General features: G+C 59.2%; 1 protein-coding gene across 1 annotated transcript in view; it reads left to right on the forward strand.

Annotated features, from left to right (window-relative positions):
- Window positions 1–20,464, forward strand: part of TOLLIP (toll interacting protein) — a 29,354-nt gene extending 8,890 nt beyond the window's left edge. The window contains exons 2-6 of the mRNA XM_019800572.2: window positions 10,253–10,445; window positions 12,159–12,341; window positions 13,310–13,462; window positions 14,062–14,152; window positions 20,030–20,464. Coding sequence (XP_019656131.1) covers window positions 10,253–10,445; window positions 12,159–12,341; window positions 13,310–13,462; window positions 14,062–14,152; window positions 20,030–20,244 — 835 coding nt within the window. The 3' untranslated portion in view covers window positions 20,245–20,464. The remainder of the gene's footprint in view (window positions 1–10,252; window positions 10,446–12,158; window positions 12,342–13,309; window positions 13,463–14,061; window positions 14,153–20,029) is intronic.
- Window positions 20,465–20,470: the final 6 nt, after the last annotated feature.

The following is a 20,470-nucleotide window of genomic DNA, read 5'->3' on the forward strand; positions in this document are numbered from 1 at the left end:
GCGTGGGCTCCGGAGCCTCCGGGGAGGGCCCGACGGCGGGCTCCGGGCGGGGCGGCGGCGCGGCGGGGGCCCCGGACGGAGGAGGCCCCGCACCCCGGGTGGGTTCCCCGGACCGAGGAGGGTCCCCTGTGCCCGGGATGGTCCTCACATGGAGCAGCCCCCCCCCGAGTGTCTCTGTAGAGCGGAGGACCCTGAACCCCAGATGGTCCGTCCTTCTCCCGGCAGAGTAAGGCTCACTAGCCCAGCTGCGTCCCCAGTTAGGGGCCACCTGTCACACCGTCAGTTTTTTCAGTTGCAAATGAGAGGGCGGGAACCGAGGACCTGGGAGTGCCCTTCCCAGTTTTCGCTCGGAAGGCTCCTGTGTGGTCCCCAGCACTGGAGAGCGAGTGTAGACTGGCTGAGGGTGGCGCGGGGGTAAGGTGGCCCCCCAGCAGCCCATTCACACTGCTTCAGGGGCAACACTGAAGTCACAAACCTGAAGTTTTTATCGACAGCGGCTCGAGATGCACAGCAGGGGACCGTTTTGGTCCTTTTGAGCAGGAAAAAAGGTTCCTCTGCTGTGATCTCGAAGTCAGCTGCTGACGGGGAGCTCCCAGTTCCCAGGGCTTCTCAGCCTTCACGCTGGACGTGCAGGGACCTTGTGAGAGCACTGGAGGAAGATCTTTTCACAGAACGCTTTCTCTGAGGTGGGAAGGAAGACCCAGGTTTTGTCAGAACTCCCCTTCGGGCACAGGTGCTCTTTCTGAGAGCTTTGAAGGGGATCTGACCCACAGTTCCTGTCGGACTGGGGTGTGGGCAGGTCCCGGAGCCAGTGGGGAGCGTTCTGAACAACTGTGGCTTCCACCACTCCGTCTGCGCAGCGAATTACAGCGGGTTTGCCGCCAGCAGTTTCTTATGTTTATGCAACTGGCCGATCGGAGAGCAAGGGAACCGGACTAGCGGCTCCTCTTTGACCTCCCACACCCCCGCCCAGGAGCAGTGGGCTTAATGGTCTGGCAGGACAGCCCCCTCCCTGGCCTGTCATGTGTCCTCAGCCTCCTGGGAACCCAGTGCCCTTGTGCGGGACTTCCCTGGTGGTGTGGGACTGAGAGTAAACACACACACTGCTGGGTGCAGTGTCTGGTGTGAAGGGAGCACTCCAGAGAGCTCAGCTCGTTCCGTTCCCAGGGGAACACTCAGTTCTGTGACAGCATAAAGCTGAAGCCCCTACACTCGGGAGTGAGGGCGCCGAAGTGCCCAAGAGTGTTCACCCACGTGGGGCCCGTGCTGTCCCAGTGCTGCCAGTCAGTCAAACTCCGTATGGTGTTTCCTGCACGGGTGACAGTGCTGCGGGCTTACACGTGTGGGCGGGTGTGCAGTACCTGCGCGGCAGGCCTGTTTTAGGGGTGCCCTCCGTGACCCGTAAACACGTAGTAATGTCAGGTCTGGGCTGGAGCTGCTGGGGCTCCAGGAAGGTGTTGTCTGTGGCTGGGGTCTTGAGTGCCAGCACAGGACGTGTGACTTCTTCCTCAGCCAGTGTTATTGGTCATGGTATCTGGGTCAGCACATTATGGTGAACACCCAGGTGTGGTGCCCGCTGTCAGGATCTTCCAGTGCAGCATGGGAGACAGCCTGTGAGCTGGTGAGCTGCGTGCTCAGAGCTGTGGGCCGCCGCCGCCTTCTTTTTTTTTTTTTTTTTAAGATTTTATTTATGTGAGAGAGAGAAGAGCATGCAAGCAGGGGAGGAGCAGAGGGAGAGAGACAAGCAGACTCTGTACTGAGCACCAAGTCGGAGGGGCTTGATCCCATGACCCCAGGATCATGACCTGAACTGAAACCAAGAGTCAGATGCTCAACCGACTGAGCCCGCCAGGTGCCCCAGAGCTGTGGGTCTTAACTCAAGACTTAGATGTGAAGGTGGCCTGTCACGGGCCGTGGTTGAGGTGGGTAAGGTTCTTGGGGGGAGATGGCGCTTAACCTGACACTTGAAGGAGGAGCGGGTGTGGCTGGGGTTGGCCTGTGGGGGAGGGGCTAGGGCTGGAGCGCAGATGGGCCTGAAGGAAGAGAGGGTGGGCGGGCTGCCGCAAGGCCAGAGAGGGTGGGTGCCTGTGCCAGTGCGAGCAGCAGGCATGGCCAGGGTGCTTTTCCAGATGAAAGGCCTGCAGGCAGGACTGGGTGCTTGAGTTTTATCTGGTCACTACAGTGTTAATTTTTTTAGAAAGCTTTTTGCCTGGCACACAGCCTCTTCAGTGCTCCCTGCTCCCCTCTGGGCTCAGCAATCCTTGTAAGGACTGTGTTGCAGTTGTTCAAGTCTGGTGGGCCTCTTCCTATAGCAGGGTGCCCCGGCTCAACTGGGCGCTGGGTGCTGTGTGGGCACAGGACGAGGCGGGGTGCTCAGCCATCCCAGCAGGTGGTGGTGAAGGAGCATGGGCGGGGCTCAGTTCCTGGGTGGTGGGTGGCTGGGCAGCTCTCTTGAGCATTAGCCTGGAGCCTGTGGGCCGCATCCCTGTGCAGGGCACACATCTCCACCGGGGCTCCAGGGAGCCCAGAACCTGGACTTACATGCGTGTGGGCCGTACTCTGAAGTCTGACCACCGCCTCCCACTCGCCACAGAAGAGTGGCAGGCAGCGTCCTTGGGGCGTGAAGGAGGAAGGGGAGTCTGCCTGGTAGGGGAGATGGGGTGTTTCCTGTGTCCTTGTGCTTGGAAGCCTGAGGGGCTGGGGGAGGTGGCCGAGGGTGGGGCAGTGCTGGCTGCTCCCCTCGATGGGGCTCAGATGGCTCTCAGGCATCTGTCTCTTCGGGCTAGTTCCTTTCCTCAGTCGCCACTGAGCCGTGCCCCAGGCCTGTGCTGTTGGCCCCACTTTGCACATTGCTAGTATTCTTGTGACAACATCCTTTTTCTGTCCAGTCCACGGACCGTTCACAAGCACCTGATGGGCCTCTGCCTTCCTTGTTAGAACTCAGGGAGTTTGTAGGACACGCTGCTTTAAACCACATGGTGCCTGTCAGCCTGTGGGGATGGCAGTCGAGGCGCAGTCAGAGGCAGCGGGAGCCTTTCCAGCCTCCCTCACAGATGTGTGGGTGGGCCCCCCGAGCTCAGGCTGAGCAAGACCGCTCCATCCTCCTCTTGGACATGCTGATGGTCAGTGGGTTTAGGCCGAGTGCAGAGCCCTCCTCCTCATGGTGCCTTTTCAGAGCCTCCTGACCCCAGATGGTCTGCTGGGCGACACTCGGGTGACCTGAGGCGGTCCAGGTCCTCGTCTGCCTTGTTGACAATGACTGTTTTTGACAGATGACGTAGTAAGAACCTTCTTACTTGTGTATAAATATAGATAGATGTATAAACATACAGATAATACGAATAAGTGGTAAATGTAAATAATAACGTCCAGGTATTGATAATTATTACTGGATCAGTGACTTCTTTAGGGATGGCAAAGGGTGATATTTGTATTTTATGGCTTGTTTTGTGTTTCTTAACTGGGACTGTTTGCAAAGATGGCTTTGCAGATAGCCTGCTGTCTGCTTGTCCAGAAAGGCAGCTGTGCAGGAGAGGTCAGGAAATGCTCAGCTCTTGCCCGTCGATTTCCAGTACTGGGAGGGAAGACTTGGCTTTCTCTTTAAGCTTGCGTGTGGCAGTGTTTCCTTTCTCAGGCACTGCAGTGAGCCCGTGGGCTTCATGCACACACCCTGCCCGCCGTGGCCTGCCCGCTCGCCCTGCCGGCTGGCCCGGGTCTGCCCCGCTGGCAGAGAGCCCCAGCCTCTCCCTCGGGCCTGTCCGAGCTGAGTGCGGGTACTTCCAGGGTTGGCACTGCCGTGTTTTCTGTCCGTCAGATCCTTTCGGGGTGCGGTGGCCTCGCCGGCTGCACGGAGCCTTTTTTACTTGGTCCGACGCAAGTGTGGGAATATCTGCTTTGTGTTTGTGTCTTCGTTCTTTGACGACACGTCTTTCTGTCTAAGGTTGGTTTATCGCCAGCAGCATGTTGCTAGATCTTGAAAAAGTCAGATCTAAGAAGCGTCTTTGTCTCTTAGCTGGAACATGTTAAGTCATTGTACGTAGTCGTGCACACACGTTTCCTTCCGCCATTGTCTTCTGTGCTCGTATTTGCCCCTTTCTGTTTCCGAGTCTTTCCCTGCATTCTTTGGGGCGATTAAATAGTTTCTCAAATTCAGTTCTTCGTTCTGTCCTGGTCTGGAAAATGCGCAGACTTCCATTCTCTTGGTGTGTATGGTAGCGACTGTGCCGTGCAGACTCAGTGTCAGGTCAGCCGCTGTGTTTGCACTCCTCCTGATGGCTGTGTGGTCTTGGGGGCCCTTCCCAGCCCCGGCGCTGCACCCTTCCCTGCCCCTCACACCAGGGGACCGGTGTGCTTTTGCTTTCAGTTTGTCCTTTTGAGTTTGCTTTGGTGTCAGACTCTCCCAGTCTCTGTCTGGGAGCGCCCCTTCTCCAACTCCTTTTTGCATGCGTGGCGCTCATGTGACCGCCGTCCCCGCCCTGCACGAGAGGATCTTACTGTGCCGTGTTTGTCCCGCGGTTGACACTCCTGCCCCTTCCCAGCTCTGTGTCTCTGTTGCATTACCGCGCCCTCATCGCCCCCCTCCTGGGTCACCACCGCTGTCCCTGACTGACAGCTCCCTCGTGGGCCTCGCGTGTAAACCTCTCTCGCGTCTGTACGAGGATGGACTGAATCCATGTGTGTGGAGCGCTTGTCCCAGCGTGGCCTGTGGGAAATACCTGAACAGGTGAACTGCTGGGTCGAGGACTTAGTTTTCATTTCTGCAGAAACCTGGCTCTTCCTCGTGGCCGTCTTTGCCTGCAGTTCTGCGCGTACCGTTCGCCGGTCCGCATGCCCCCTCCCGTTCTGCTTCAACACCTGCAGGGCAGTGGGAGCTGGGGGGCTGGTAGCTCGGGGCTGTGGCCCCCAGGAGGGCGGCTGGGTCGGTTGATGGCAGCAAGGCCCCTGGAGGCTCTGGGGACCGCAGGCGGCGATGCGCAGCGGCGGAGGGCGCTCGAGCAGGGCACAGCAGCAGCTCTTCTCAGGTGTCTGGAAGCTCCCCGGGTGAGTTCTCGGGCCCTCTGGAAACGGCCACCCCCTGTGGGCCGAGTGACAGCAGCCTCTTCTTGCTCTGAGGCCCTGTCTCCACTTGGACCTCCTTCCACCAGCTGTTCCTCCTCTTTTCTGTGTGTCCTCTCTCTCTCAGGGACCCTGGCTTCTGGTCCCCAACACGATGGTGACTCCCCGCCTCCTGCCAGCCCGCTCCCTGAATGCCAGATCCGTGGGTTCTGCCGCTCCTCGCCCTGGGCTGCTCCAGATGTCAGACGGAGCAGGCCCTTCCTTCCCTCAGACCCCTCCACGGCCTTCGCCCCCATCCCATTTGAAGTGGCCGCACCCTGCAGGCGCTCCGGCCAGAGTGCTGGGGTGCTCCCCTCGGCAGCCCTGTCTGGTTCGCAGCCTGTGCCCCGCCCCCACACCGCCTCTCTCGCCCGACTGGCCCCCGGCTGTCGCAGCCTGCAGTCGGGCTGGGGGTGCCAGACGGGGGGCCCGGCGCGCCCGGCTCCTGGGCTTAGTACAGCTTGTACAGCGAGGGTTGTGTCGGCAGCCTGGCTGGAGAGCAGAGCCGCCCCTCATGCGGTCCCTTGGGGAACGAGCCATTCCTCCTGGGCAGATGGTGCGCCCGCTGAGCTGTGGCCCCGGTCACTCTAGGGGCAGGTGTGCCTTTGCAGGGCCTTTGGCAGGGTGGGCCCCTGTGACGCCAGGGAGCTTCGGGGCTCCTGGCCCACCAGATACCGTCCCCAGGGTTGACGCTGTTTGTGCTGTGAGCTGCCGACTTCACCGCCTGGCCCTCAGGCCCTCTGCAGCTCGTGGCCACATGGGCTTCTGTGTGTCTCTTGTCCCTTTTGGCTGTGGTGCCAGTGCAAGTGATGTGGACCGAGAGCCAAGTGATTAGCTGTGGACCAAGGAGGCACTTGTGTTGGGACCGTGGTGGGGGCTCTGGAGCCCTGAGCACCTGCGCTCTCATGGGTGATGCCGGCCCCAGAAGACAGGGCAGGTTCCCAGACGAGGCAGAGCGACCGCAAGGCCTCACGGTAGCTGGCGGTCTGCCCTGGGCTCTTGCTCCTCACAGCATCGTTTCGTTGGGCGTCACGTGGCCTTTGATTTGGTGGGGCACACAGACACGAGGGCTCTGCCTTGTGGCCGCCGTTCTCTTGTTAGTTTTTGTGCCACAGGAGGGCACCACCCCATCACTATGTCAGGGCACCGAAAAGAACAGGAGGCTAAAAAGTATTTTCACGTGTCAAACAAAAGTTAAAAGTTCTCTAAAAATATTTTCTAAGAAAATTTTCTATGTGTTTTACTGGAAAAATAACAGCTGAGTGAATTTTTAAATTCTTGATTATGTTGGTACTGTATTTACATAAATTGCTGATTTGTGTGCATAATTTGACACATTATAATTTATAGGTAAATACAGTGATGGTTGCTCAAGAAATACAGATACAAAGCGTTAATTGGTCTTCAGTTTTTAACCTAACTTTTAACTTAAAAACTTTATTACTTTTTCTTTTAAAGATTTTGTTTATTAGAGAGTGTGTGCATGCAGACGCACACAGTTTGGAGGCGCAGAGGGAGAAGCAGGGAGCCCAATGTGGGGCTCGACCCCAGGACCCCGAGATCATGACCTGAGCCAAAGGCAGGTGCTTCACCGACCGAGCCACCCAGGTGCCCCTAAGAGCTTGAGTGTAGCCCTGCGTTAGCTGAAGAGTGCAGATTGTGTGGGGCAGCGAGGAGTGATGGGGAAGACGCTGCTTGTGGGGACAGTGACAACAGGCCCAGAGGGCCACCTGCCCCGGCTGGTGCACGGCTGACAGTCCGTTTTGGACTCAGTATATCCATGTTGTAAGCATGAGCCAAGTGACAGTTTAAGATGCCCATTATTTATCTATGATCAAGATTAATCATTCTCTCTATTCTCCAGTCTTTGAGCCAGGGTAAAGCATGCATTTTGATGTGGCCGTTCAGACGTCTCCTTCGTCACATGGGAAAAGCATGTTTCAGGGTTAGTCCTGAACTTGTCTACGCCAGTAACACAAGTGCTCATGTCCACCTTCCCCGGCTGGTCTGTGAAGCCGTTGGGTTCGTGTCGGCGCCCGGACTCGTCTGTACCGTCCGACGCGTGGACTGGTTTTGTCAGCACTGCTGACCTCAGGTGTGGGCCTCTGCTCGTGCGGACGGGCTCTCCCACAGTTGGAGCGGCGGGCACACCTGTCTGGTGGCTCCTGGGCCAGCGGGGTGCTGCTTGCATAGCCAAGAGCTGGGTGTTTCGTAAGAAGCGAAGTGCTGTTTCCTCCTTTATTTTTTAGTTAAGTCGACATTTTTTCTGACAGACTTCACGTTAGCGTCCCAAGACGGTTGTAAACAGCACAGAGAGCCCCACCGTATTTCCACCTTGTGTGAGGTCCTCAGGGTGCATCTGTCACAATCAGAGACCTATCTTTGGTGTGTGACTGCTCAGTCCAGGCTTTATTTGGATGCCCCTTGTTTGCCTCACTGTCCTTCTGTCCTCAGGTTCCTGCCCAGACCCCACGAGGCATGGAGCTGCCATAGACCCTTAGTGGCCTGCTCTCTGGGACCAAGGACCTTGGCCATCTGAGGACTGCCAGTCAGGGATTTTGTAGCCTGTCCCTTAAGTGGCAAGAAGCCCCCAGGGCATGGTGTCCTCCTCACGGCTTTTCAGGACCCTGGCATCTGCCAACGTGTCAGTGCTGGTGTTGGCCAGGGGACTCAACTTCTGTCCCTTCCCATGCTCTGTTTGCACTGTTAATTTATATCATAAAAATCCTTGTTTCATGTTTATGGTTTTATAGTTAAAACCTACTTGAAAAAGAACACTAGATGCTTGACCTATTTTTTTTTTTTTTAAAGATTTACTCATAGGAGACTGCACACGCAAACGCAGGGGGAAGGGCAGAGGGAGAGAGAGAATCTCAAGCAGACTCCCCACTGAGCATGGAGCCCGTCATGGGGCTCAATCCCAGGACCCTGAGATCATGACCTGAGCCGAAATCAAGAGTCATACTTTCAACCAACTGAGCGACCCAGGTGCCCTGATCTCTCGCCTTTTGATGCAGTTTTATTCCTCCCCCTCCATTAAAAAGGAGTGTATTCTCCTTTAAGAAACCCAGATGAGTATAGTAGAAAGGAAATGTGGTTCTGCAAGTTCCATTCTGGTGATGGGATGATGGGAAATAGAAATAATGGTCCCCATGCCTGAGCACTCCATGTCACCACTGTCACTGCAGACACGTGCGTGGCCATCCCCACCCCAGTGTGCCCCCCAAGGGCACGGCCCGTTCCCTGCGGGATTCTCAGAGCTGTAGTATGTGGTATGGGGTGAGCGGTTATTTTTCAGAATAAATGAGAATTTGGTCTGTGTGCGCTCTTCTTTTGAATTTGGTTAGCATGAGTCTGTGTCTGCCGGATTGCAATTGCGGGAGCAGGCAGGGCTCGCCATGGCCTCTGCAGGCAGACTCTGGGGGCCCATGGCCGGTTGGCAAGGCAGCATCCGGCCCCGTGTCCGCTGGGAAGAGCTCTGGCTGGGAGTGTGGTTCCCGTTTGCCCGCAGCAACTGGCAATTGACGTTGGTCTGATAGCCACCAGGCCAGCTGCAGCATCTCCGCCGTCCAGGAGGGCGCGCGGCCTTCTTTCCAGGGCAAGCCCTGGGCCCTGCTGGTGAGCTGTGTGGCACTCCTGGGGAAGGGCGCCTGCGAGACCCCTTGGGAGGCAGTGCCCTCCTCACCTGGCAACCCTGGGCCTCCCGGGCGCTGCTGCTTCCCTCCGTCTGTAATGAGTACTCGGGGCCCCTGCGGGCCCACCGGGGCTGCTCGCTCCTGATGCGGGGAAGCTGTGAGATGCTGTCCTCACCAGGCGCCTGAGAGGGCCTGGTGTGGGGTACGGCCAGGAGGAGGGTGCTCTTGCTTTACAGAGAGAAGCAGTTGGAGCGCCAGGCTGACAAGTCCCGACCGAGGTGGGAGTGGCTGGGGAGAGCTCCCGAGCCCAGGGTCTTGAGTGGGTTTCCACCGGTTTGGGCGCCTGGTTTGGATGATCTCCAGGCCTGAGGTGGGGACACAGAGGACAGAAACCTAGACCTTACGAGGGCCGTTTGAAATGAAACAGCACAAGGCGCCTGGGGAGAAATGCTTTCCCAGTGGTGGCTGTGAGCTCAGCAGGTGCGGAACCTTCTGGAATCCTGCGGGATCTGTGTCATCTGGAAGTCCGGAACCCCAGCAATAGAGGCCTTAGGATACTTGGTGCATGAACATCTGAAGTGGTCCCTAGTGGCCGCTGTCGGTAAATGCAGTTTGCCACAGCTCACTGTGACACCTGGGGGTTTTCCTTCTGAGATTTACTGGAAATAACACTCCTTCAAGGCTCTCGGCCAGAATCCCTTGTAACGTCCCCTTAGAGTGGCTGAGGAGGGCCCGGGACCCCTGCAGGCAGCAGCGGGCCCTGCACTGTAGCTCTGCTGCTCCCTCCCCTGGGGATCTGTGGCCCCGGGGCTGCGCCAGCTGTCTCTTTATCTGGACAGTCCTTACACTGTGACCCTCTACACCTTGAACCACCCTGCCTGGGAGAGAGCAGAGTGCAGGCTGTCCGGACGTCGAACACCTGGCGGGGCCTTGCTCTGCTCATCTCTGCAGGCGAAGCCTCGGCTGGGGCCACTGCCACGTGTGGCGGCCGACTCCTGCATTAGCCGCTGCTTCTTCCTGGAAAACTGGCTTCTGGCAACCCATGGGGTCTCTGCGCAGTCCACCACTCGACCTGTCCCCAGCCCCATCTCTGCGAGGCCAGGCAGCCATGTGGACAAGGGGTTCGGCAAGAGGCAGAAGGGGCAGGTGTTTGGGGCTTCGTGGTATCTTCTGGGCTGTTGGGCGTTTTCCTTACAGCCGGAAATCCAAGCTTCCGATGTCGTCTCACTGCTCGGTTTGACCAGGGCCTTGCAGCTCACAGGCCTAGCTTGTCCCAGTGGCTGCAGGGAAAGCCGATCGCGGACACGTAGGCACAGGGCGTGTGACACCTGAACACGGCCCGAGAGACTGTCAGGGCGCCCCTTTGAGCATGAGAACCTGCTGTCAGTGGCCGGAGCGGGGGCCCGGGGTGCGTTTTCGTGTTTGCTGAGAGAGAGGGCTCCTTGCCGGGGGGCAGCCTGGTGGTTCGAGGCACTCGGGCTGGAGACCCTCGATCCCGTGGGCCCCTCGCTTTGTAGATGAAGTGGCCGAGCTCCCGCCCCACTGACGCATGTGCTCTCCCCGAAGGTGTACGTCGGCGAGCTCCCGCAGGATTTCCTCCGCATCACGCCCACGGCCACACAGCAGCAGGTGCAGCTGGACGCACAGGCGGCCCAGCAGCTGCAGTACGGAGGGGCGGTGGGCACCGTGGGCCGCCTCAGCATCACCGTGGTGCAGGTGGGTGTCGGGCCCCCCGGGGTCCGCTGGGGGAAGGGGGCGGCCCCGCGTGCGGGCTGGTGTGTGGGCTGCGGCTGCTTCCACATTTTGTGTGGACAGGTGCTTTTTCTGATTAATTCTTGAAACACGAAGAACGATGTAAGTGAAAGATACCGATTACCCTGGCTTCTACCAGAAGCAGCAAAAATAACTCGTGAGCGATGCATGTGTTTGTGTGCTGGGTGCTGGACACTGCTTCTTCACGCAGACACCTCTCCCAGCCCCCACGGCTGCAGGGAAGGTGGGGGCCTGAAGGGAAGCCCTGGCGGCTGAACGGACCCCAAAGAAATCCAAAGGCACCGTTAGGATCTAAAGTGGTTTTAGTCACCACAGCTTTCTGTAAAACCAAGAGGAAAGGGGAGTCATTGGGAGGCAGACAGAGTCACAGTCGGGCCTCGCAAATCCTGTGGGTTTTAAGGGGACTGTATCCCAGACACCTGGCCACACTCTCGGGGCTGAGGAGGCCACCTCAGATGCTCACATGTTTCCGGAAGTCCGCCCTTCATGCGCCCACACGAGCAGCTGGTCTGCACCCTCCACACTGTCCTCCCAGCTCCATTTTGCCTGCCTGGCCTCTCGGAGTGGCCCGTGGCTTCCCACTTCCTTTGTGATAAGCCTTTCCACCGCAGTCTCCAGGGGCCCCACCGTGCTTCTTGGCCTCCCTCCCCGGGTGTGTCCCTGGTGGTTCCCGCCCATGGAGCGCCCTGCGGTTGCGCCCCTGGCTTGCCTCTCCCCTTCCTGCCTCCACGCCACGGCCATGGGGCCTCTTTCTGGGTTTCCAGTAGGTGTATCGTCTGCTTCTTTGTGCGTGGGGTGCCGGTGATTCACGTGGTCCAAACAGGGTTGGTTTGGTTTGGCCTCGTTGGGGTTTTACCTCGCATCTCTGTGACAGCTGACGGCGTGGAGCCATCATGTTTCTCCTGTGGGTCTTCGCCCATGTTCCACTGGGCTGTGTTCTCGTCACTGAGCTCTGAGAGGCTCCTCTGTTGGGCGTGGCGCTCCGTCACACCCACGCCTGCCGGTGCGCCCCTCTTGGTGGATGCGTGCAGGCCTGGCGTTGCCGGTGCCAGTGGGCAGCAGCGCGCTGCACTCCTCCTGTCCTGGGCTGCGGTGGCACTGTCATACCCAGGTGTCTGTGTGGTTTTCGGTTTCATATTCCGGCGTGTGATCCGCTTGGAAGGGTGTTTGCTGGTGGGCAGCCAGAGCCTTCTCTCTTCATCAGTCCCCGTGCTTTCTTCCCCTGTGAAGGCAGCCTGTCTGGCTGAAGGTTAGGCTCCTTGGGACTCGTGACCCACGGCGGCAGACAGAACAGAAAGGGGAGCCAGGCGGTGGCTGGACCAGGTGCCCTGAACTCGTGAGCCCATTGGTCCAGGCTGGGTCTCGAGCCCCATGTTCTGTGGAGCTCTTGGCTCTGGCCCAGGACAGCCTGCCTGTGACCCCCCCTCTGCAGCCTCTTCTGAGGCGACACTAGAGAAGACCTGCCCCGTGTGGCGCAGGGGCTCCCTCGACCTGAGCAGTGACCTGCGCCTGGTGCCCAGGAGCACCGTTGTGGCCACATCCTATTCCCTGGCAAACGCCAGGATTGATGAGTCGAAGGGGGAGGACAGCTCAGGTGAGCCTGTGTCTTTCCCTCTGACGGCGGCTGCTCATTCGGTAACGTTGGCTGTATTTCAGGCCAAGTTGGCGAAGAATTATGGCATGACCCGCATGGACCCGTACTGCCGACTGCGCCTGGGCTACGCGGTGTACGAGACGCCCACCGCCCACAACGGCGCCAAGAATCCTCGCTGGAATAAAGTCATCCAGTGCACGGTGCCCCCGGGCGTGGACTCCTTCTACCTGGAGATCTTCGACGAGGTGAGAGGGCCGCCCACCCGTCCCGGGCCCAGTGGGTGCAGGCCGCGTAGCCGCACCAGAACGACAGCTGCCCTGCCACTGAGGCTGTCTGGGAGCTGCAGGCGTGCCCAGACACAGAGCATGTCATTGCTTCATGACTGGTGTCCTGTCCTGGTGTCCCCAGCAGCAGTGAAAACTACACAGTCCCATGCAGATTCCCTCATTAGTTACATTCAGAAACAGCATCACCAGGAACAGGGACACCGTGCACTCTCAGGAGACAGTGTGGACTGTACCCCCTTCCCCAGGCCCCAAACATATCCCCAAACTAAAGGCACAACGGAGGCCGACTCTCACAACCAGACTGGATGTAAAGTGGGTCTGACCCCACGCTGGATGAAATGGGGTTCTTGGGGGAGTTGCCAGCCCCCCAAGTGTCCCTGGGAGTGTCAGCTAGGTGCAGTGGGGCTCTTCCTGAGCCTGGTCCTTTGAGCACCTGTGTGGGGCAGCCCAGCCCTCCATGGCGCAGCTAGGGAGCCCCAGGGGCTTGGTTGGCAGGATGAGTGGCCAGAAGGCTGGCGGTTGGGCAGCAGGGCCTGGAGGCGGTCCCCCCGCTCTCTCTCTCTCCTTCTAGGTTCCTCTCTCCTACTTCTCTCCCTTTGCTCAGCACAGGGCCGTAGAAGAGAGGGCCTGCTTAGCAGGGAGTGGGCCTCCTGCCCTGTATCTGTGCTGCCCAGAAGGCCGTGGACTTGGAAGGGATCCCGAGAGGGTGGGCAGAGGCCAGACCACGCCTGTACAGATGCCGATGGAGGCCCTCCTGGCCTCATGGAGACCAGGGAGCAGGGCCAGACTATAGGGTGGGAGTTGGGGGAGGACTCTTGGAGGAGGTGGGGAGGGTTCCTCAGGCTGGGAGTGGTGGGCGGGGCCTCAGGGCAGAAGGTGGGGCCTTGAGTGGCCGTGGCACCTGTGCCCCCCTGTGTCTCTCTCAGCGGGCCTTCTCTATGGATGACCGCATCGCCTGGACACACGTCACCATTCCCGAGTCCCTGAGGCAGGGCAAGGTGGAGGACGAGTGGTACAGCCTGAGTGGCCGGCAGGGCGACGACAAGGAGGGCATGATCAACCTGGTCATGTCCTACACGGTGAGGACGGGGGAGGGCGGGCTGAGCGGCAGCCGCATGGTAGGGAGGGGTCTCAGGACCACACAGAGTTTAAGGGAGCAGCTGCTAGCCCTCTGGCCCTCCGGTCCCCTGGCTCATGCCACGTCCATGGTCCGCAGCCTGCTGCTGTTGGGGTCAGTGGGAGTCTGGGACCTTTGTGTCAGCAAGGTGGTGGCAGTGTCCCTGCTGTTTTAACTGCCTGGAGGAAGTTCCCTGCAGGTGTCCCAGCCCGACAGAGCTTCGTTCCCCCTCTTTAGCCCTGGACTGTTTGAAAGCAAGTGCCAGCAGCATCAGCGTGATTTTACTCATAAACGTTTCATTATGCAACCGATGGTTTCACGTGGACGCATAACCCCGACTGTGTTAACTGAGTGGGTAGCGTTCTAGAGGCAGTTGGGAAGCATTACAGGTGTGGGTCCTGAAAGGACTCATCTGCTTCCCGGGACCACGTTCCCTTCTGATCCCGTGTCAGTCGGCCTTGGCTCTGTGACAGGGCCTTCCACCAGGGCAGCGTTGGGGTGCCCGTTACCGTGTGTGCTGTGTTCTCCTGTGACCCCGTGATCGTTTTCTGTGTGTTCCAGTCGCTGCCAGCCGCTGTGATGGTGCCACCTCAGCCCGTGGTCCTGATGCCCACCGTGTACCAGCAGGGCGTCGGCTACGTGCCCATCACAGGTGTGTGCCGCTCTCCCTCCCCGGCGCGGTCCTCAGCGGCTCGCAGAGCAGCGTGGAGGCTAAGTCTGGTCTGCGTGTGACTCACAGGGACCTTGCCAAACACGAGGGTCCGGCCTTAGGCTTGAATTCTTTATATGTCTGTAGGATATAGAATTTTTTCTACCAGACTGTTGGCAAGTTGAACTTTTACGGAGGTGCAGAAACATAATCTCTGAATGAGTTAGCATGTGAGTTATCCTCGGGAAAGGTCCTGCCCTGTGGGGTGAAGCGAGCTGTGTGCCCTGACGTCCCTGTTCTGTTGTGTTTATTCGTCTTTGTCAAGTAGCCGTTTGTGGCAGCACTTGGGTTGGTTTCGTGCCTTTGAATTTTCAGACATTAACGTCAGCCATCGGTTTACTTCTGCCCTGGCTGCGACGGTAACTGGCCTCAACCGGTCCCTGCCGCAAACAGCCATGACACCGCGCAGAGTGGACGAGGCGGGAGCTGTGTTCGGGCATCAGTAGACAGGCCCTGCAGGACTGTGATCCCCGAGAGGAGGGAGGCGGAGGAGCCCCGGGCCTTGTGGTCTCTGCCTGGGGGGCGGGAGCCATTTGCTGCCTCGGGGCTGGGGTGACGTGGGGTGCCATGGGGTTTGCACCCAGCCAGCGAAGAGAGGCGGCCTCATGGTGCAGTTGCGGCTGGTGCCGGGCCAGGGTGTCGCCTTGGGCTGACCTTCACCCCGGAGCCTAGACACAGCCCCACAAGGAAGGGGGTGGGGCTGGGAGGCTGCACCCGCCTCCAGGGTGCCCACACGTGTTCAGGACTTGAGGGGAGAGCCGTGGACTCCAGTTCCCACAGGGTGCTGTCCAGCAGACAAGGGGGAAAGGGTGAGCCCTTGTCGGGACAGTGAGTAGGAGGTGGCCCCGGTGACCCAGGAGCCCCAGAGCAGCCAGGATGCGCCCACAGAATTACAGAATGTCTTCCTAAGTGGGAAGAGGGAACCTTAGGAGAGACCTGGAAACTTGGGAAAACCGAGGGGACGTTCTTCGCCTGGGAAGCACAGCGAGTGGGGAGGACACTCCCTCCTGCTGGAGCCGGCCAGCAGCTGGGCACCTCCCTGGCCTCAGGGGGGCTCTCCTGGGTTCTCCGTGGGGCCCCTGCCTGCCCCTTTCCTGCAGCCGTTGCATGGTCTGTGTGAGACCCTGGTCTGACCACCCACCTTGGAGGTTTGAGGAGGGACAGGCACCTTATGGGGTTCACTGAAGGGGTGAGTGCCCTGGGGCGGCTTAAAGCGGCAGGAAGGTCTGCTGTCCCTTCTGGAGGCTGAAGTCCAGAATCGGTGTGTGTGGGGCCACACTCCCTAGAGGCTGAGGCAGAGCTGCCCCTTCTGCTGCATGGCCCAGCCTCGGCCCCCACAGCCCCCAGGGCCAGGCCCCTCCTGGGGGTCTGTGCCTGTGGCCCAGGCACCCCTTTCATCAGGACCGTGCTCCGGACGGCCTGGCTCTCCCCCGGTTTCCAGAAGGGGTCTCACTCACACATCTTTCGGGGGCCCACCGCAGCCACGGCATCCCGGCACCAGAATGTGTTGGGGTAACAGAAGGTCCACTCTCCCAGGAGACATGTTTTTCTCGTTCCTTAGCTCTTTGGTAAGGAACATCCTAAGATGTGTATTCTGGGAAAGGCCAGACTTCTGCATAAATGGAGATTTTGAACTTCTTTTTTGATGGACATTTGTAAGCTTTGGGACAGTCACCTACTCGCAGGAAGTGACCAAGGAGAGGAAGGAGCTTCTGCTTGGACCTCGAGGCCGAGCCGCCTGCCGGCTCCTAGGAACAGGGACTTGCGCCTGCCGCCTGTGTCTGCACGGAGCTTGTGTTTCAGTCTTCTCCGCTGTGAATAACTTAGGTTCCTAATCTTGTCGAGGGGTGTGCGGACGTGTGTGTACACGTGTGCATTCCATGATGTGTGCGTGCGTGTGCACGTGTGCGACCTGCAGCATTGGTGTGTGCACATGTATGATNTAGCCCTCTGGCCCTCAGGTCCCCTGGCTCATGCCACGTCCATGGTCCGCAGCCTGCTGCTGTTGGGGTCAGTGGGAGTCTGGGACCTTTGTGTCAGCAAGGTGGTGGCAGTGTCCCTGCTGTTTTAACTGCCTGGAGGAAGTTCCCTGCAGGTGTCCCAGCCCGACAGAGCTTCGTTCCCCCTCTTTAGCCCTGGACTGTTTGAAAGCAAGTGCCAGCAGCATCAGCGTGATTTTACTCATAAACGTTTCATTATGCAACCGATGGTTTCACGTGGACGCATAACCCCGACTGTGTTAACTGAGTGGGTAGCGTTCTAGAGGCAGTTGGGAAGCATTACAGGTGCGGGTCCTGGAAGGACTCATCTGCGTCCCGGGACCACGTTCCCTTCTGATCCCGTGTCAGTCGGCCTTGGCTCTGTGACAGGGCCTTCCACCAGGGCAGCGTTGGGGTGCCCGTTACCGTGTGTGCTGTGTTCTCCTGTGACCCCGTGATCGTTTTCTGTGTGTTCCAGTCGCTGCCAGCCGCTGTGATGGTGCCACCTCAGCCCGTGGTCCTGATGCCCACCGTGTACCAGCAGGGCGTCGGCTACGTGCCCATCACAGGTGTGTGCCGCTCTCCCTCCCCGGCGCGGTCCTCAGCGGCTCGCAGAGCAGCGTGGAGGCTAAGTCTGGTCTGCGTGTGACTCACAGGGACCTTGCCAAACACGAGGGTCCGGCCTTAGGCTTGAATTCTTTATATGTCTGTAGGATATAGAATTTTTTCTACCAGACTGTTGGCAAGTTGAACTTTTACGGAGGTGCAGAAACATAATCTCTGAATGAGTTAGCATGTGAGTTATCCTCGGGAAAGGTCCTGCCCTGTGGGGTGAAGCGAGCTGTGTGCCCTGACGTCCCTGTTCTGTTGTGTTTATTCGTCTTTGTCAAGTAGCCGTTTGTGGCAGCACTTGGGTTGGTTTCGTGCCTTTGAATTTTCAGACATTAACGTCAGCCATCGGTTTACTTCTGCCCTGGCTGCGACGGTAACTGGCCTCAACCGGTCCCTGCCGCAAACAGCCATGACACCGCGCAGAGTGGACGAGGCGGGAGCTGTGTTCGGGCATCAGTAGACAGGCCCTGCAGGACTGTGATCCCCGAGAGGAGGGAGGCGGAGGAGCCCCGGGCCTTGTGGTCTCTGCCTGGGGGGCGGGAGCCATTTGCTGCCTCGGGGCTGGGGTGACGTGGGGTGCCATGGGGTTTGCACCCAGCCAGCGAAGAGAGGCGGCCTCATGGTGCAGTTGCGGCTGGTGCCGGGCCAGGGTGTCGCCTTGGGCTGACCTTCACCCCGGAGCCTAGACACAGCCCCACAAGGAAGGGGGTGGGGCTGGGAGGCTGCACCCGCCTCCAGGGTGCCCACACGTGTTCAGGACTTGAGGGGAGAGCCGTGGACTCCAGTTCCCACAGGGTGCTGTCCAGCAGACAAGGGGGAAGGTGAGCCCTTGTCGGGACAGTGAGTAGGAGGTGGCCCCGGTGACCCAGGAGCCCCAGAGCAGCCAGGATGCGCCCACAGAATTACAGAATGTCTTCCTAAGTGGGAAGAGGGAACCTTAGGAGAGACCTGGAAACTTGGGAAAACCGAGGGGACGTTCTTCGCCTGGGAAGCACAGCGAGTGGGGAGGACACTCCCTCCTGCTGGAGCCGGCCAGCAGCTGGGCACCTCCCTGGCCTCAGGGGGGCTCTCCTGGGTTCTCCGTGGGGCCCCTGCCTGCCCCTTTCCTGCAGCCGTTGCATGGTCTGTGTGAGACCCTGGTCTGACCACCCACCTTGGAGGTTTGAGGAGGGACAGGCACCTTATGGGGTTCACTGAAGGGGTGAGTGCCCTGGGGCGGCTTAAAGCGGCAGGAAGGTCTGCTGTCCCTTCTGGAGGCTGAAGTCCAGAATCGGTGTGTGTGGGGCCACACTCCCTAGAGGCTGAGGCAGAGCTGCCCCTTCTGCTGCATGGCCCAGCCTCGGCCCCCACAGCCCCCAGGGCCAGGCCCCTCCTGGGGGTCTGTGCCTGTGGCCCAGGCACCCCTTTCATCAGGACCGTGCTCCGGACGGCCTGGCTCTCCCCCGGTTTCCAGAAGGGGTCTCACTCACACATCTTTCGGGGGCCCACCGCAGCCACGGCATCCCGGCACCAGAATGTGTTGGGGTAACAGAAGGTCCACTCTCCCAGGAGACATGTTTTTCTCGTTCCTTAGCTCTTTGGTAAGGAACATCCTAAGATGTGTATTCTGGGAAAGGCCAGACTTCTGCATAAATGGAGATTTTGAACTTCTTTTTTGATGGACATTTGTAAGCTTTGGGACAGTCACCTACTCGCAGGAAGTGACCAAGNATGCCTTTAAAGTTTGTCCTAAGATGTGTATTCTGGGAAAGGCCAGACTTCTGCATAAATGGAGATTTTGAACTTCTTTTTTGATGGACATTTGTAAGCTTTGGGACAGTCACCTACTCGCAGGAAGTGACCAAGGAGAGGAAGGAGCTTCTGCTTGGACCTCGAGGCCGAGCCGCCTGCCGGCTCCTAGGAACAGGGACTTGCGCCTGCCGCCTGTGTCTGCACGGAGCTTGTGTTTCAGTCTTCTCCGCTGTGAATAACTTAGGTTCCTAATCTTGTCGAGGGGTGTGCGGACGTGTGTGTACACGTGTGCATTCCATGATGTGTGCGTGCGTGTGCACGTGTGCGACCTGCAGCATTGGTGTGTGCACATGTATGATGTGCAGTACTGGCGTGTGCGTGTGTGTGCACGTGTGTGACCTGCAGCATTGGTGTGTGCACATGTATGATGTGCAGTACTGGCGTGTGCGTGCGTGTGCACGTGTGCGACCTGCAGCATTGGTGTGTGTACACGTATGATGTGCAGTACTGGCGTGTGCGTGTGTGTGTGCACGTGTGTGACCTGCAGCATTGGTGTGTGCACATGTATGATGTGCAGTACTGGCGTGTGCGTGCGTGTGCACGTGTGCGACCTGCAGCATTGGTGTGTGCACATGTATGATGTGCAGTACTGGTGTGTGCGTGCATGTACATGTATGTGCACGCATGTGATCTGCAGTGTGTGCTGTGCCTGTGGGCATGCACGTGTGATCTGCAGTATTGGGGTATGTGTGCGTGCATGTGTGTGTGTGTGTCATGCGTATACACATGTGTGATGAGGGGTGTGTGTCTGCGGGACCCTGCTTCCGTGGAGGGGGCCTGCCAGCAGGTGCTGCCCTCCAACAGGTGGGCGTCCCACAGGGGACTTAACCCTGGGGTGTGCGGAGGGATCTGTCTGTGCTGAGTGGTGCATGGGTGGCATGGAGGCCGTGCCCACCGGATGGTGGAAGGCGCCGCCCGGTGTGGGAGAGCCTTCGTGCTGCTGTTCTGCCCCGTGATTCCACCCACCCTGCAGACAGTCAGCTGGAGAGTCGGGCTCTTGGCGTCTCACCACCTTGGCCTGTGATAGGAAACGCTCCAGGTGCGCGCCTCACTCTGGGGTTTCACGTGCTTGTTGGCATTGGAGGGACTCATCTGGGACACGGCCTGCCCCGCAGTCGCCAGCTCACATGAGATGGTTAGGGCCTCCTGACCCGTGTGCTGTTCCTTCTCTGACGGAGAATCGTTTTATGGCCTTCGGTCAGTAAACGTTGGCCTCTGTGGTGTCATCCGGGAGTATGACGGGACTGCAGCGCGAGCAGCTCGTGGGGGCTCTGAGCTGGCAGCGTGGAGTGTGCACCTGCTGGGGAGGGGGGCTGCAGGCAGTGGACTTGTGCGTGGGGCTGCGGGCAGGGGGTGCACATCTTTGCTCGTAGGGCCAGTGCTCAGCGTAGGCGCTGGTGCTGCCACGTGTTCCCCAAACTGTGTCCTGTGCTTGCAGGTGTGCCGGCGGTGTGCAGCCCCGGTGTGGTGCCCGTGGCCCTGCCCCCAGCAGCCGTGAGTGCCCCGCCCCGCTGCAGCGAGGAGGACCTGAGAGCCATCCAGGACATGTTCCCCAACATGGACCGGGAGGTGATCCGCTCTGTGCTAGAAGCCCAGCGAGGGGACAGGGATGCAGCCATCAACTCCCTGCTCCAGATGGGCGAGGAGTCCTAGAGTCCCGGCCACCCCGTGGCCTCGGCCCGTCCTGACCTGCCAGCCCAGCCCCTCCCCTCATTCCCGTGAAGGAGCCCCATGTAGCCTTTTCTCAGACGTCTGTAGTCCAGTCCTCACCCTCATGTGGGATGCATGTGGGTTGTTGGTCCCTGGCCGCTGAGTGCCACCATCACTCAGGCGTGGGTGTGGGTGGCTCTCCTCCTGGCTTCGCTGGGAGCAGAGCGGG

This window comes from Ailuropoda melanoleuca, chromosome 16 (assembly GCF_002007445.2).
Source record: "Ailuropoda melanoleuca isolate Jingjing chromosome 16, ASM200744v2, whole genome shotgun sequence".
Lineage (NCBI taxonomy): Eukaryota > Metazoa > Chordata > Mammalia > Carnivora > Ursidae > Ailuropoda > Ailuropoda melanoleuca.